Source organism: Zingiber officinale, chromosome 10B, assembly GCF_018446385.1.
Source record: "Zingiber officinale cultivar Zhangliang chromosome 10B, Zo_v1.1, whole genome shotgun sequence".
NCBI classification, from domain to species: Eukaryota; Viridiplantae; Streptophyta; class Magnoliopsida; order Zingiberales; family Zingiberaceae; genus Zingiber; species Zingiber officinale.
This window is the reverse complement of record NC_056005.1, coordinates 95,481,077-95,494,314: the sequence shown is the minus strand read 5'-3', so window position 1 is coordinate 95,494,314 and position 13,238 is coordinate 95,481,077. Positions and strand designations below refer to the sequence as shown.

The window sequence follows — 13,238 nt, the reverse complement described above, 5'->3', positions numbered from 1 at the left end:
AACAGCTAGTTGTTATGAGCTCCAACTCCACTAATTATACAATATTAGAGTAAATAATTCCATATCCGACACTAAAGGGGCGAAGTGCATTTCGAGAATCTAATATTTATAAGGGGAGATTGAGTAAGGTATGGTATTATTATCATCTTATTTTACGGTCATATGTTGATCCATACATCCTATACAGCTAGCCCCATAACTATTTGTAGAAAGATAAATAAAGAAACTGAGCAAACTATCACATGGAAGGATATTTCTCTCGATTTCATCGAGAATTAACCCTTACTTTACTTCATTCTGCAAGTGTTGTTATCATCTTATGTGGTAAAAGGCGATTCGCTAGCCCCCAGTACCTCATCAATCCATCCCTAGGCCAACACGAATAAGATAAATTACGGGTCGCTACTAGTCATTAATGCAAATGATCAAGACATTGAAGAAGACATACTAAGACATACCGAGTGTTGTTATCATCTTAGCACATAGTGTTGGGGGCTTTAAAGAGAGAGCGAAATGACCTATCATGTTGCATTATCACGTCAAGTGTCGAAGATTGCTCACATTGATACCCTCATTTGATACCACTAGCTATGCAATCTACTCTATTTCGATCTCATTAACTTCTTCGAACTTAAACCCTATTGGATATATGTGAATAGATAAGAGGTGAAAAGAGATATAAAACTCCATTAGGAATGAAACTTTAGTCCCACATTGAGAGTTTTAAGGTATTTTGGTTGGTTTATATTGATTCACATGCTTTGATGATGTGAACAAATGTATGGGAAGAAATTCTCTCTCATGCGTGAATGTGCAGGGGATGCAAATCCAAGGCTTGGATTGTACTGAACCAAGTTGACTCGTGTGTGAGCATGACGCAGAAGCTCTCCACCTACGTTCCCTTTTTCCTCTATCATGCATCTCTTGCTCGGCGGAGTGCCCGTGATAACAGTCGGGTACCTCTCAGTTCGTTATGACCATCGGTGCTTGGTGAGAATCACAGTTCACCATTGTATCCTGAAAGGCAGACGACCCGAGAAAGCCTCAAACATTGCCGGAGGTGGGGTGAATATGTTTCAAGGAAATTATGTTTATCGCAGTCCTTGGTTCGCTCAGTTCGCTCGTCCGGCGAGACTCTAGCCAGACGCTCGCTCGGATTGGTCGGCCACTGTGAAGCCTACGTTCGACACTTGGTAAAAATCAACCTCTACTGGTAGCCTAAGATTATCAGCTCAGGTCATTTCAACTGATAAATTGAATTTAAATTTATAAATTTAAATTCGGCTAAATTTTCAAAATCTCTTGTAGATTATTTTGTCCAACAAACCCTAAACTCAAACATTGAAATGTGCCTTGGTGCCTCTTTGTCTCCATGAGGCTAGAGCAAAGACGACCGGAATCACCACCTTAGCCAACATCATCATATTGAACAAGTAACAAGCTTGTATCTATGTCGATGATAAGAGTCGACATCATCGATTGGATCATTTTTATTTTACCATGACTTGTTTGTAAGCCATTAAGTAGACATTGCACAAAATTCTTCTTTCTGCCCTATGGTTTCAAAACAAAATACAATAAAATTTATTATAGTAAACGATATTACATTCATTCTAAATACCTTTTAAAATCAGTCCCTGAATAATGTAAAGGAAGATAAATTATTAAATTAATTTATAATCAACTGTCAAATGACTAAACAGTATGAGAAGTTTTTTCCCAAGAATATACTTCCACCCTGGGATTTGATCTCTGTACTAAGCTTAAAAAATAATAATAATACAATCACACCAAACACAATGGAACTTAGTTGCTATGGCAGATCGGACATGATTACTGAGAGTTTATTATACACAAAAGAATTTTCGATAAAGAAGTCGATAAAAGTATATATATATATATATATATCATCATCTAAACAGAATTGAAAGAGCAGCAACAAAATGCAATCACACACATCGATCATTGTTTCCATGGCAGGTCACTTCAATGGCAATGCAAGTTGAGCTCAGAAAAGCTCCCAGTTGAGGCTCGCGTGAGGATTGGGCGGCGCGGAGGAGGTGGCGGCGGCGGTGACGGTGACGGTGGAGGCCGACGGCGTCGAGAGGGAATCGAACGTTTCCCAGTTCATTGTCATCACCACCGGCGCCTTGGGCAGCATTGGATGCTGAGATGAATGCTTGTTTCGATGTTCTTGTTTGTGCAATTGTTCAATCGAGTTGTTCTTGTTCTTCAATTTGATCGAATCGAGTGTTTCCACAAATTTCTGCACTCTCTTCATCTGTTCTCGGCAGGAACCATGAACATGAATGAAGAATGAACAGCTGGAGAATGGCGAGCCAGAGCAAAGGTGTGATTTTTACCAGCAATCTCCTGTCGGATTTCGCGTCTCCATCGCCGGCAATGGCGTCCAGCTTCACCAGCACGTTCATCAGAGATTCAGTGAGGCTGTTGACGTCGTTGTCGGCGACCCTGCCCCCGTTCTTGGCGATCGCCTCCAGCGCCGACACCTGTTTGATGAATTGGGCGAGGAGAGAAGGAGCGCGGAGAAATGGGGGAAGGGAAGGGATTGGACGATTACTTTGGAGGCGAGGCGATCGGCCTCGAGGGCAATGGCGGAGACGGACTTGGCGGCCTTCTCCATCGTGTTGGCCTTGCGCATCTCGAGCAGGCGTTTGGCGCGCGCTGTGGGGTCTTCTTCCAGCACCACCGTCGACCTGTCCCTCACGCCGGCGACGTCGAGGAACGCCGTCGACGGGCGCGGCCGGTCCTTGTAGATAAGCTTCATGTCGAGCGGGTGGAGCCCCGTCTGAGCCGACAGCGCCTTCTTCAGCTCGCCTGCCGTCGAACACCTCGCGCTCATCGAACCAGAAGAAGAAGAAGAAGAGGGGAACAGAGGTGAATCGAAGTGCTGGCTTACCGAAGGAGGCCTGGGAACTGATGTAGATGTCGAGGCGGGCGGCGCCGTGCTTGACCTTGACGCGGATGTTGGGGACGGGAGGAACGGCGGCGGCAGCCGCCGCCGACGAGGCAGCAGCGTACGGCGTCTGGACGACCATCCCGCAAGGTCGGACCTCCCACTCCGCCGACGGCGACTCCTTTACAGGAGCAAACTTCGCCGTCGCCGGCATTCTTAATGGTTCGATCTTGCTTGCGACGGCGGCAAGTCAACTCCTTTTAGATCAAATCGAGCGCAAGATGAAAACTTTAGGGCGGAGATGGCATCGCCGCCTCGCCTCCGGTTGCCTCCTTGTTGAAGCTTCGTCAATGGCGGAAGGAAGAAGAGGAGAAACAAGGGAATGATAAGGAATTGAGTAAAGAGGTCATAAACAAACAAAAATAACAAGCATCGGAGAACAAAAGTTAAAGAGTTGGTGGGCGAAGATGAAGACGAAGAGAAAGATTAATAAACAATATGTTGAATAAGTGAATTAAGAAGAAATGGGAAAAATGTTTCATTGTGAATGGACTATAGTTTAATATTGAAACTTTTAAGATATTTTTGTTAGTTTATATTGATTCACATATATTAAGGATGTGAATAAATATATAAGGAGAAACTCTCTTTCACGTGTGGGTGCATAAGAGGGTGCAAATTTAAGGTCCGAATTACATTGAACTAAATTCACTCGTGTGCGAGTACGACCTTTGCAACGAATGTCGGACCGGTCGGGGCAAAATTTGTCCAAGTGGAACAACCAACATTTGAGTGAAACGGTGGTCATTTTATTGCTCGGCTAATAATAACCATTAAAATCATTAATTCTGGCCATTGATCCGAACTCCGATCATAGACAGAGAACACACAGCAACCACAGCCGGAGATGGGCGAATCTGTTTCAAGGAAACTGCGACTCGCAGGCCTCGGCAAGTCTCTTTGACAACCCGACCTGTCTGCTCGACCCGACCGACCTCTCTTTGCTGGGACGCTCTCCTTACTCAGTCACTCTGAGATTGACACTTGAATAAAAACTAGTCCTTGTTGGCAGTCTGAGATCATCTGCTTAGGTCAGCTCAACTGTCAGTTGAATTTAAATTCTGTGTAATTTTTAAATTCAAATAAGTCTCCTAAAAATCTCCGACAATAAATTATTTGTATTCTAACACACACACACATATATATATATATATATATATAGCTATTAACAACTATTAAATCGTAACTATTATAATATAATCATAATTTATTTAATCTATTGTAACAATTATAAATTCATAGCTACTACAATATTAAATATATTATAGTAATGGTAGACTCATAGCTACTACAACATAGTCATGATCTTATTTAATTATGTTGTAGCAAATATGGGTCTATAACTATTACAACATTAAATCTATATTATAGCTGATATCGAACCATATTTGCTACAAATTTTATCATGATTTGTTCAATTACGATGTAAAGCTACGAGTTCATAGACCATAATTACTATAATGTTAAGTCAGTGTTATAGTAACTACAGAATCATAGTTGTTACAATATGATTATAAATTTTTAAATTACATTATAGTAATTATGAATTTGTTATAATGTTATGATTATATTATAACAATTATAAACTCATAACTGTTACCATATGATTTAACAAATTAAAATTATATTATAAGAGCTATAATTCCATAGCTGTCATTCTTATAATACAATTTTTTTTTTAAAAAAAAAAAATCCTACCGTAAAACGTGCAGCTGGAATGACACAGCATATCAAAAATATATTATTATGATTTTCCTCCGGACAAATAAATGTCATAGAGATTAAAATTTTAGAGGCTTTTGAAATTAAAAAAAAAATGAGAAAAATATAAATTTTCCTTTTTCTTGAGTTCCACCCTTGGAAGGGGGGATTCTGGAAGAATCTAAGATTAAAAAATAATAATTTGATGTGCGGACTGGACTGAGATTTGAAAATAATTGGGTGCAAATTGACATTTACTAAAATATTAGAAGAGCATAATAATTTTTTTATAATAAATTAGACGGTATATGATAAATATTTGTTTGATGTTTTCTTAGAATCTTTCGTTGACCGGAGTTATTAGTGAGTAAAGTGACATTTTTTTATAAGTAGGCAATGTCATTGAATTTGTTCTGGTTTTTCTCTTCTATTTCATGAGATTGATTTACCTATCATTTAGAAGAAAATTTTTTACAAATATATTATAATTGAGATCTATAAATATATTATAATTGAGATCGAACTGAAAATAATTAGATGATAATTTAAATATTCTACCCTGACACCATAATCATAAAAACTATTTCTAATCTTCTCCTATTCCTTGTCTATATGTCGCAATACAAGCTTTCTCAATTGATTTCCTTTCTTTCTCCATCCTTGACATAGGTTGAGATTGATGCTTTTAGAGGAGACATTTGTTCGTCGATGTTGAGGGTCGTTTCGGTAGATCAATTTCTTTGTCAACCCACCAACACAACTTCTTATTGAGGGTCGGTAGATCAATTTCTTTAATCCATCTTTCATCTACATGTAACCCTCTTCTGTATGTAAGATGTCATCATTTTCTCTCTCCTGTATACAAGGTGATGTTAATTCTTACAAATCAGCTCAAACGTGTTGGTCTTTAAAGACCAGTATCAGCACATTATGTAAACCAATACTACTATTGTTACTAGTTTGCATAAATCAGCACAAATACTGATTTGTTCTATACATCAACACCATGTTGGTGCTGATTTACGTAAATCAGCATCATGTTATGTTGATTTTAAATTAGTACCATGATGATACCACTGTTGGTGTTAATTTGTACAAACCAATACTAACATAATATTAGTTTACGAAAACTAATACCAACAATGGTGTTGGTTTGGGTAAATTAGCACCCCACCAATATGGTGCAAATCAATATCATTATTAGTACTGATCTTTAAAGACTGTACCTAGTACCAGCGTGAAACTCAACACCAACGCTAGTATTGATATTTAAGAGTGATTGAAATGTTGGGTTTGGAATGCTGGGTTTACAAAATTCAACTTGTTTTGTAAATCCAATAGCATTACAATTGGCGTGGATTTTGTAAATCCAAGAATCCAACGTCTAAAATTAGAAATTAGATGGTAGGTGTAGAATAATTTTAAAAGAAACAAATGAGTGCAAAGATAGAGGATGCGGCATGCACAAGTTATTCAATTTTAATAAGTTAATTATTAATTAATTTTGATTTAATTATGTTATATTTTATGCTATTATCGGGTTGTGATGCTTTATTTTCTAATGTTATAAAATATTTTCATGAAATTATTTTTTTATAAACAAATTTACATATGGAGTGAAAATTAAAATTAGAGTTAATTATTATATTAATAATTTATTAAAAATTATTAAATAAAACTAATATATATTATTAATAGCTTAATTAATATGTATATTATAAATATATACTTATGATAACATATAAATTATTATAAACAAAGATAGTAAATAAAAATTTATTGATAATGATACGTGAATTAGTGAGACTCAATATAAAGTTATTTTTGGGATTTATATTTGTGGGGAGAGATTTATAAAAGTTGTGAGTTTTTTACTTTTGATGTGGTAGTAATATGACACAATAGGTCTCATATGAAGTTGAGTTTATAGGTCTAGAGTTCTTATTACCCAAAGATCAGCACCAACGTAATACTGGTTGGTATTGGTTTCAAACTAGCACCAACGTTGTACTAATTTACGCAAATCAATACCAACAATAGCCTTATTTTCAAACCAACACCAGTTTGAAATCAACACTAACTGGCATCGCATTGGTGGTGCTGGTCTTTTAACGTGACACTGGCTAGTATTGGTTTCAAACCAGCGCTGGTGTTGGTCTTTAAAGACCAACATTAATGTTGATTTGCACTAACCAATACCACGTTGGTGTTGGTTTGAAACCAGTACCAACTAGTGCTAGTCTTTAACATTGATGTTGACTTATAGAAATCGGCACCACATTACATGTAGAAGAGAGAAAGAAGTTACGTACATGTAGGAGAGAGAGAAAGATGAGAGAGAGAGAAATAAAAAAAAATGAATAACATCCACATCAAATGTCACTCAGAGTAAGTTGTTATCCTAGATAACACATTGTGTGTGCCTCTAAGTAATCTCGATTCACCCAAGTTTTATTTTTGCTATTTTTTTTTTTGGCTTGGGATTTAGTTATTTAGGATTTAATTATTTAGAGTGTAGAGGTTGAGTTATAGTATTAAGTATAAAAAAATTTTAAAATAAAAAGAAAATTAAAATGCTCACGAGGTGTGCAACGTAAGATGTGTGAAATAATATACACATACGAGAAGTTAATGCTATGGTATATATATATATATATACAGAACAGATCCGCTGCGGACCTGTTCGTGCGGAATGCTGCGGACCTGCCCTCGTGGCAGGTCCGCGTCAATCTTATAAGTTTTTATTAATTTTTTTATACCAGCTCCCAACCCTAATTTCCGCAGCGGACTTCTGCTTCGTCTCTCGCCGCTTCATCCTTCGTCGCGACGCACCAAAACCACATACCAAGTACTAAATAATAACGGTATACCACATACCTCCTATAGCTTGGAGATTCCTACCGTCGCCTGGTCCCAAAACTCGAGAGTCACATCAAGGGATCAACATACAAAAGGAAAACAAAATAATAGGAACACTGAAAATTATAAATCGAAACAAAATCGAAATTTCAAAACACAAAACACAGCATTTGACTCGAACCATGCTCTGATACCACTAAATTGATATCAGATTAACTTAAAAATCATAAATCAAAACAAGATCGAAACTGCTCTGATACCACTAAATTGGTATCAGATTAACGCGAAAATGCAGAACACGAAAAACAAATCACAAAATCTGAAACATATAAATAGGCTTCGCAACCTATGCTCTGATACCACTAAATTGTCACGCCCCGGGGGGTCCCTGTCCGAAGAAATTTCGGCAACACCTCCCCTATACGACGGACAATATGAAATATTACTACATACAAAATATACCTCAGCCACACTCAGCTGGAATATATATACCATAGAAAATGAAAACAACACAACCACGCAGTTTAATATACTCAGCCTACTCGGCTGGACAAAAAAAATAAAATAAGCACAGCGGAAAGAAAACGAAGAGAAAACCCACAAATTACAAAGTTATCAAAACATCACAAATACCAAGTCCACACCACAAGTATCAAAACCTAGTTCTCACAACACCAAATCCAACGAATACGAAATGACCAACAATGGTACTAACAAAAATATCTGCAACCACCAGGCTAGACTCCAAAAAAAAATCACCAGTGACTTGTTCAAAAGCAAAGTACGCAAAATTAACATACAATCCAAACGATAACAAAACCCAAAAAAAAAAAAAAAAAACTATCCTCGAGTGTGACGTGGGACCCAGGACTGGCAGCCGGCATCTCTCCAAGCATCCATGACTCATCTATCTGTTACCTGGTGAAAGAAAACCATTTTACGAGGTGGTGAGTATTGGAACTCAGCGGGTATAGAAAAGATAGTGCATGAACATAATCAACCAATAAAGAATACCCAAAAGGAATACAGTCTCATAAGAGAATAGCAGATACAAAAATAAACCATGGTAAAGGTTCATACCTGGAACCATATCCTAGGCTAGATATAGAAAGTCAGAAATGATACTAATCTGCTACAGTACTGCTCATAACTACAGAGGTAACGAGTAACGTATATAAACATTTCCAATTAATAAACCAAGGTTTAACCACCTATAACGTGAGCATATCTCAACATAAGACAACATATCAGCATCAGTGAACAACAGCAAGAAACAACGGCAGCATAAATATACCACAGCAGCATAAGTACGCCATAACAATATAAGTAAACAGCAGCAGCCAAAGCAGGCATAATAACAGCGTATGCACGGATGGTCACCCCGCCCACCTCTCTGTACCATGAAAGGTCGGATCAATGACAACTGTACCACCTAAAGGCCGCCACTCCCGCGAGTGACCGGATGGACAGGTGCTGAGTAACTAACTAGCTACACAGCGAAGGGGGTCCCTGCTGCTCGCAACTCCAGCTACCACCAACTGCAAGTGGCCGAGTGCGGCACGACAGGACAAGCGGCATCAACTCCAGCTACCACTCTCTTGAGTGGCCGAGGATGCGGCATGCATGCAATGACATGATGCATACAATGCAACAGTCATCATATAAACATAAGCAGAAATAGGTATGCTACATGAAGCCAGCATGCTCAATATCGTACATAAACAAACAACAGTTAAAGCATACAAATGTGATATCTAGTATCTGCCACGAATCATGGACAACAAGAAGAGACTGTATGGATATAGAAACGAATTTCTCAAAGATTGCGTGAAAGTATCAAGCGCAGGAAAAATAAGAGTGGAGTCAAGGTAAACAGTCCTTATCCAAAATAATTCATGCACTAAGGTCAAAGTACTAAAAGGAAACAAAGCAAGAAGTACCCGCCTTATGTGTAGATCGTGCTAATTAATCCCACATCGAGATGCTCGTCTCGAATCAAAATCCTGCAAATCACATGATGTACAGTTTAGTTAATCATGCTATATATCAACTAACTAAACCTAGTTCCCAAAACCGATAAGGTAACCCTCCATCGCAATGATTATTAGTCAACACTAATCGTCGATTTACCTCGATTAATCCAATCAATAAATCCTTAATTAAAAAATCCACACCATTCTAGAACTTCAACGGCACACAACGATCCAAAAAAATCACCATGTAACACATCGAAAACCCTTGAATGAACCTAAAAAATCTACAGCTATATTGAAAGTCAGAGCAACATTGAATAGGACCTAGAATTTCCTCAAATTCAAACATAATCGATCACATCACAGGGCATGGAGGAACAACAACTAGGTTTGCACAATATTACTCTGAATCGAACTAGTAATTTCCATATGACTTAGGAAGCAAAACAACTAATAACAAGGCATAAACAACCATCCAATTTGTCCACAAACCCAGCTGTCATCTTGAAGCAGAAGAGTAACATCACAGAAAATAACTTACTAATATAAATCTTATCAATGGATCAGAAATCACCTAGACGCAGAAATATCTCCTTAAAACCAAATGGACAGAACTCCGGGCACAACAAGGAGATCACCAATTGAAGCCTAATATATCATAAAACCATTTCGAGATTTTGAAAACAAAAAGGAGGATCAACATTTTCATCATCTGCAGCTTACCAGAATCTGTCCGAGAATTCCAGAAACAATAGGGAAAGGAAAAAGCAACTCTAATCAAGACTCAATCCACCAACATCTACTGGTAACATTTGGAAACACTAGAAGCAAGCAAATCAACAACCAAAATCGGAGCTCAGATACTCAAGAAGAAGAACCCGACTTATACATCAGAACCCACACCTTGAAGAGCCATACACATAACCTTAATTCGAATCTAGAAATGCAGCACTTGAGATCCAAGGAACACAACGAGGAACCCACCCGGAACAGAGAATCGCAATGAACGCACATCTTATACAAGCAAAACAACCCCACCTAAATACCTAGCCCATACCTCATGGATCTCGATCAATCATAGGGGAAAAATACTTGCCAGATCAATTAGGGCACAACGCGAAGGGAGGAGGTCGGCGGCTGTGACTGCCCGCGTGAGGAGGAGAGGTCGGCTGGTGCTTGCGGAGTAGAGGCTCGAGGAAGAAGCAGCAATCGGCAATGATGAAGACAAATATGGAGTGCTCAGCTACCAGCGACCAGCTCCCTTGTGGTGTCGGCGTCAAGGACAACTAGGGCGCGGCAGAGAGGAATCGAGCGACGGCAGGGGCTTAACAAAGAGGTGAGGCTGCGGCTAGCCGCTGTGGCTCGACGACTGGTGCCCGCGTGCGGAGGAGATCGTTGGCTGAGGTGCAGGAGATCGCGAGCAAGAGAGGGAAGAGAGGTTGCGACGGGGTTTTGGGGAAGATGGGTTTCGGCGGATAAGGAAGCTAGGGCATAGGAGATGTTTTTATAACCTAGGGAAATTTTGATTAAACCCTAGATCTCTTTCTCAATCAACTCCCACATCCGGATATTTCCAAACAGACTTTTTCCTAAGCCTATAAATACATCCCCTTAATATACGTCATACGAGCTCCAATTAAATCCCAGAAAATTTCTAAAAATTCCGTTAAAATTATTAGCCTATTAAACCTTACTATTTAATTATTATTTAGTTCGGTATTTTATATTCTCCCCCACTAATAAAAATTTGATCCCCAAATTTACTACTCAATTCGGGGATCCTCATCCAAGGATAACAACCAAACAAGATACTCAAGTATCCACCATACAAAAGTTCTAATCCAAAATCCAAAGGGTCAATCAACCGTAAGATCATTGAAATCAGATCATCAACTACAAACCACCAAATCCATAACCATCACACAAGTGCTACTCCTTATGTCTCTATCCACCTTAAATACCAAACAATAAATCCTCAAGTCATATAACCACTAATAAATCTGAAAATCAGATATTACCATATTTAGATGTTGTGTAAGAGGGTATCCACCCGTAAACCATCAAGAATCAACATATCACAACATATGATCTAACCAATGACTAACTCCACAAATCATACATGGTATAAACACATGGTACAAACAACTAAACAAGTACACACGACATAAATAACTAACCAAGTACTAACAAAAGTGTATAATAACGGTATACCACATACCTCCTATAGCTTGGAGATTCCTACCGCCGCCTGGTCCCAAAACTCGAGAGTCACATCAAGGGATCAACATACAAAAGGAAAACAAAATAATAGGAACACTGAAAATCATAAATCGAAACAAAATCGAAATTTCAAAACACAAAACACAGCATTTGACTCGAACCATGCTCTGATACCACTAAATTGATATCAGATTAACTTAAAAATCATAAATCAAAACAAGATCGAAACTGCTCTGATACCACTAAATTGGTATCAGATTAACGCGAAAATGCAGAACACGAAAAACAAATCACAAAATCTGAAACATATAAATAGGCTTCGCAACCTACGCTCTGATACCACTAAATTGTCACGCCCCGGGGGGTCCCTGTCCGAAGAAATTTCGGCAACACCTCCCCTATACGACGGACAATATAAAATATTACTACATACAAAATATACCTCAGCCACACTCAGCTGGAATATATATACCATAGAAAATGAAAACAACACAACCACGCAGTTTAATATACTCAGCCTACTCGGCTGGACAAAAAAAATAAAATAAGCACAGCGGAAAGAAAACGAAGAGAAAACCCACAAATTACAAAGTTATCAAAACATCACAAATACCAAGTCCACACCACAAGTATCAAAACCTAGTTCTCACAACACTAAATCCAACGAATACGAAATGACCAACAATGGTACTAACAAAAATATCTGCAACCACCAGGCTAGACTCCAAAAAAAATCACCAGTGACTTGTTCAAAAGCAAAGTACGCAAAATTAACATACAATCCAAACGATAACAAAACCCAAAAAAAAAAACTATCCTCGAGTGTGACGTGGGACCCAGGACTGGCAGCCGGCATCTCTCCAAGCATCCATGACTCATCTATCTGTTACCTGGTGAAAGAAAACCATTTTACGAGGTGGTGAGTATTGGAACTCAGCGGGTATAGAAAAGATAGTGCATGAACATAATCAACCAATAAAGAATACCCAAAAGGAATACAGTCTCATAAGAGAATAGCAGATACAAAAATAAACCATGGTAAAGGTTCATACCTGGAACCATATCCTAGGCTAGATATAGAAAGTCAGAAATGATACTAATCTGCTACAGTACTGCTCATAACTACAGAGGTAACGAGTAACGTATATAAACATTTCCAATTAATAAACCAAGGTTTAACCACCTACAACGTGAGCATATCTCAACATAAGACAACATATCAGCATCAGTGAACAACAGCAAGAAACAATGGCAGCATAAATATACCACAGCAGCATAAGTAAGCCATAACAATATAAGTAAACAGCAGCAGCCAAAGCAAGCATAATAACAGCGTATGCACGGATGGTCACCCCGCCCACCTCTCTATACCATAACCCCTGTATGGTCGAGAGCCAAAGATCTGAAGGCTCGCATGCATTTTTCAAGAAATATGTCTCAAATAAGAACTTATTAATGGATTTTATCACACGTTTTAATAGAGCATTGAGACATCAAAGACACAATGA

The 13,238-nt window shown here is 38.4% G+C and overlaps 1 protein-coding gene across 1 annotated transcript; it reads right to left on the bottom strand.

Moving 5' to 3' along the window:
* Positions 1 to 1,806: 1,806 nt before the first annotated feature.
* On the bottom strand, positions 1,807 to 4,117 carry LOC122030005 (BAG family molecular chaperone regulator 2-like). Its single transcript, XM_042589160.1, has 4 exons — positions 2,921 to 4,117; positions 2,582 to 2,838; positions 2,364 to 2,510; positions 1,807 to 2,281 (listed from the first exon to the last, which is right to left on the bottom strand). Exons 1-4 carry the CDS (start codon positions 3,129 to 3,131, stop codon positions 2,009 to 2,011), a joined length of 888 nt encoding a protein of 295 aa, XP_042445094.1. The 5' UTR covers positions 3,132 to 4,117; the 3' UTR covers positions 1,807 to 2,008.
* Positions 4,118 to 13,238: the final 9,121 nt, after the last annotated feature.

What these genes read in the sequence shown, in the direction of transcription:
- LOC122030005 (XM_042589160.1), bottom strand. Translation starts at nt 3,131, where the DNA reads ATGCCGGCGACGGCGAAGTTTGCTCCTGTAAAGGAGTCGCCGTCGGCG. An exon ending in CAGTTCCCAGGCCTCCTTCG is followed by an intron (nt 2,839 to 2,920) that starts GTAAGCCAGCAC and finishes GTTCGACGGCAG; the next exon opens with GCGAGCTGAAGAAGGCGCTG. An exon ending in CCGATCGCCTCGCCTCCAAA is followed by an intron (nt 2,511 to 2,581) that starts GTAATCGTCCAA and finishes TTCATCAAACAG; the next exon opens with GTGTCGGCGCTGGAGGCGAT.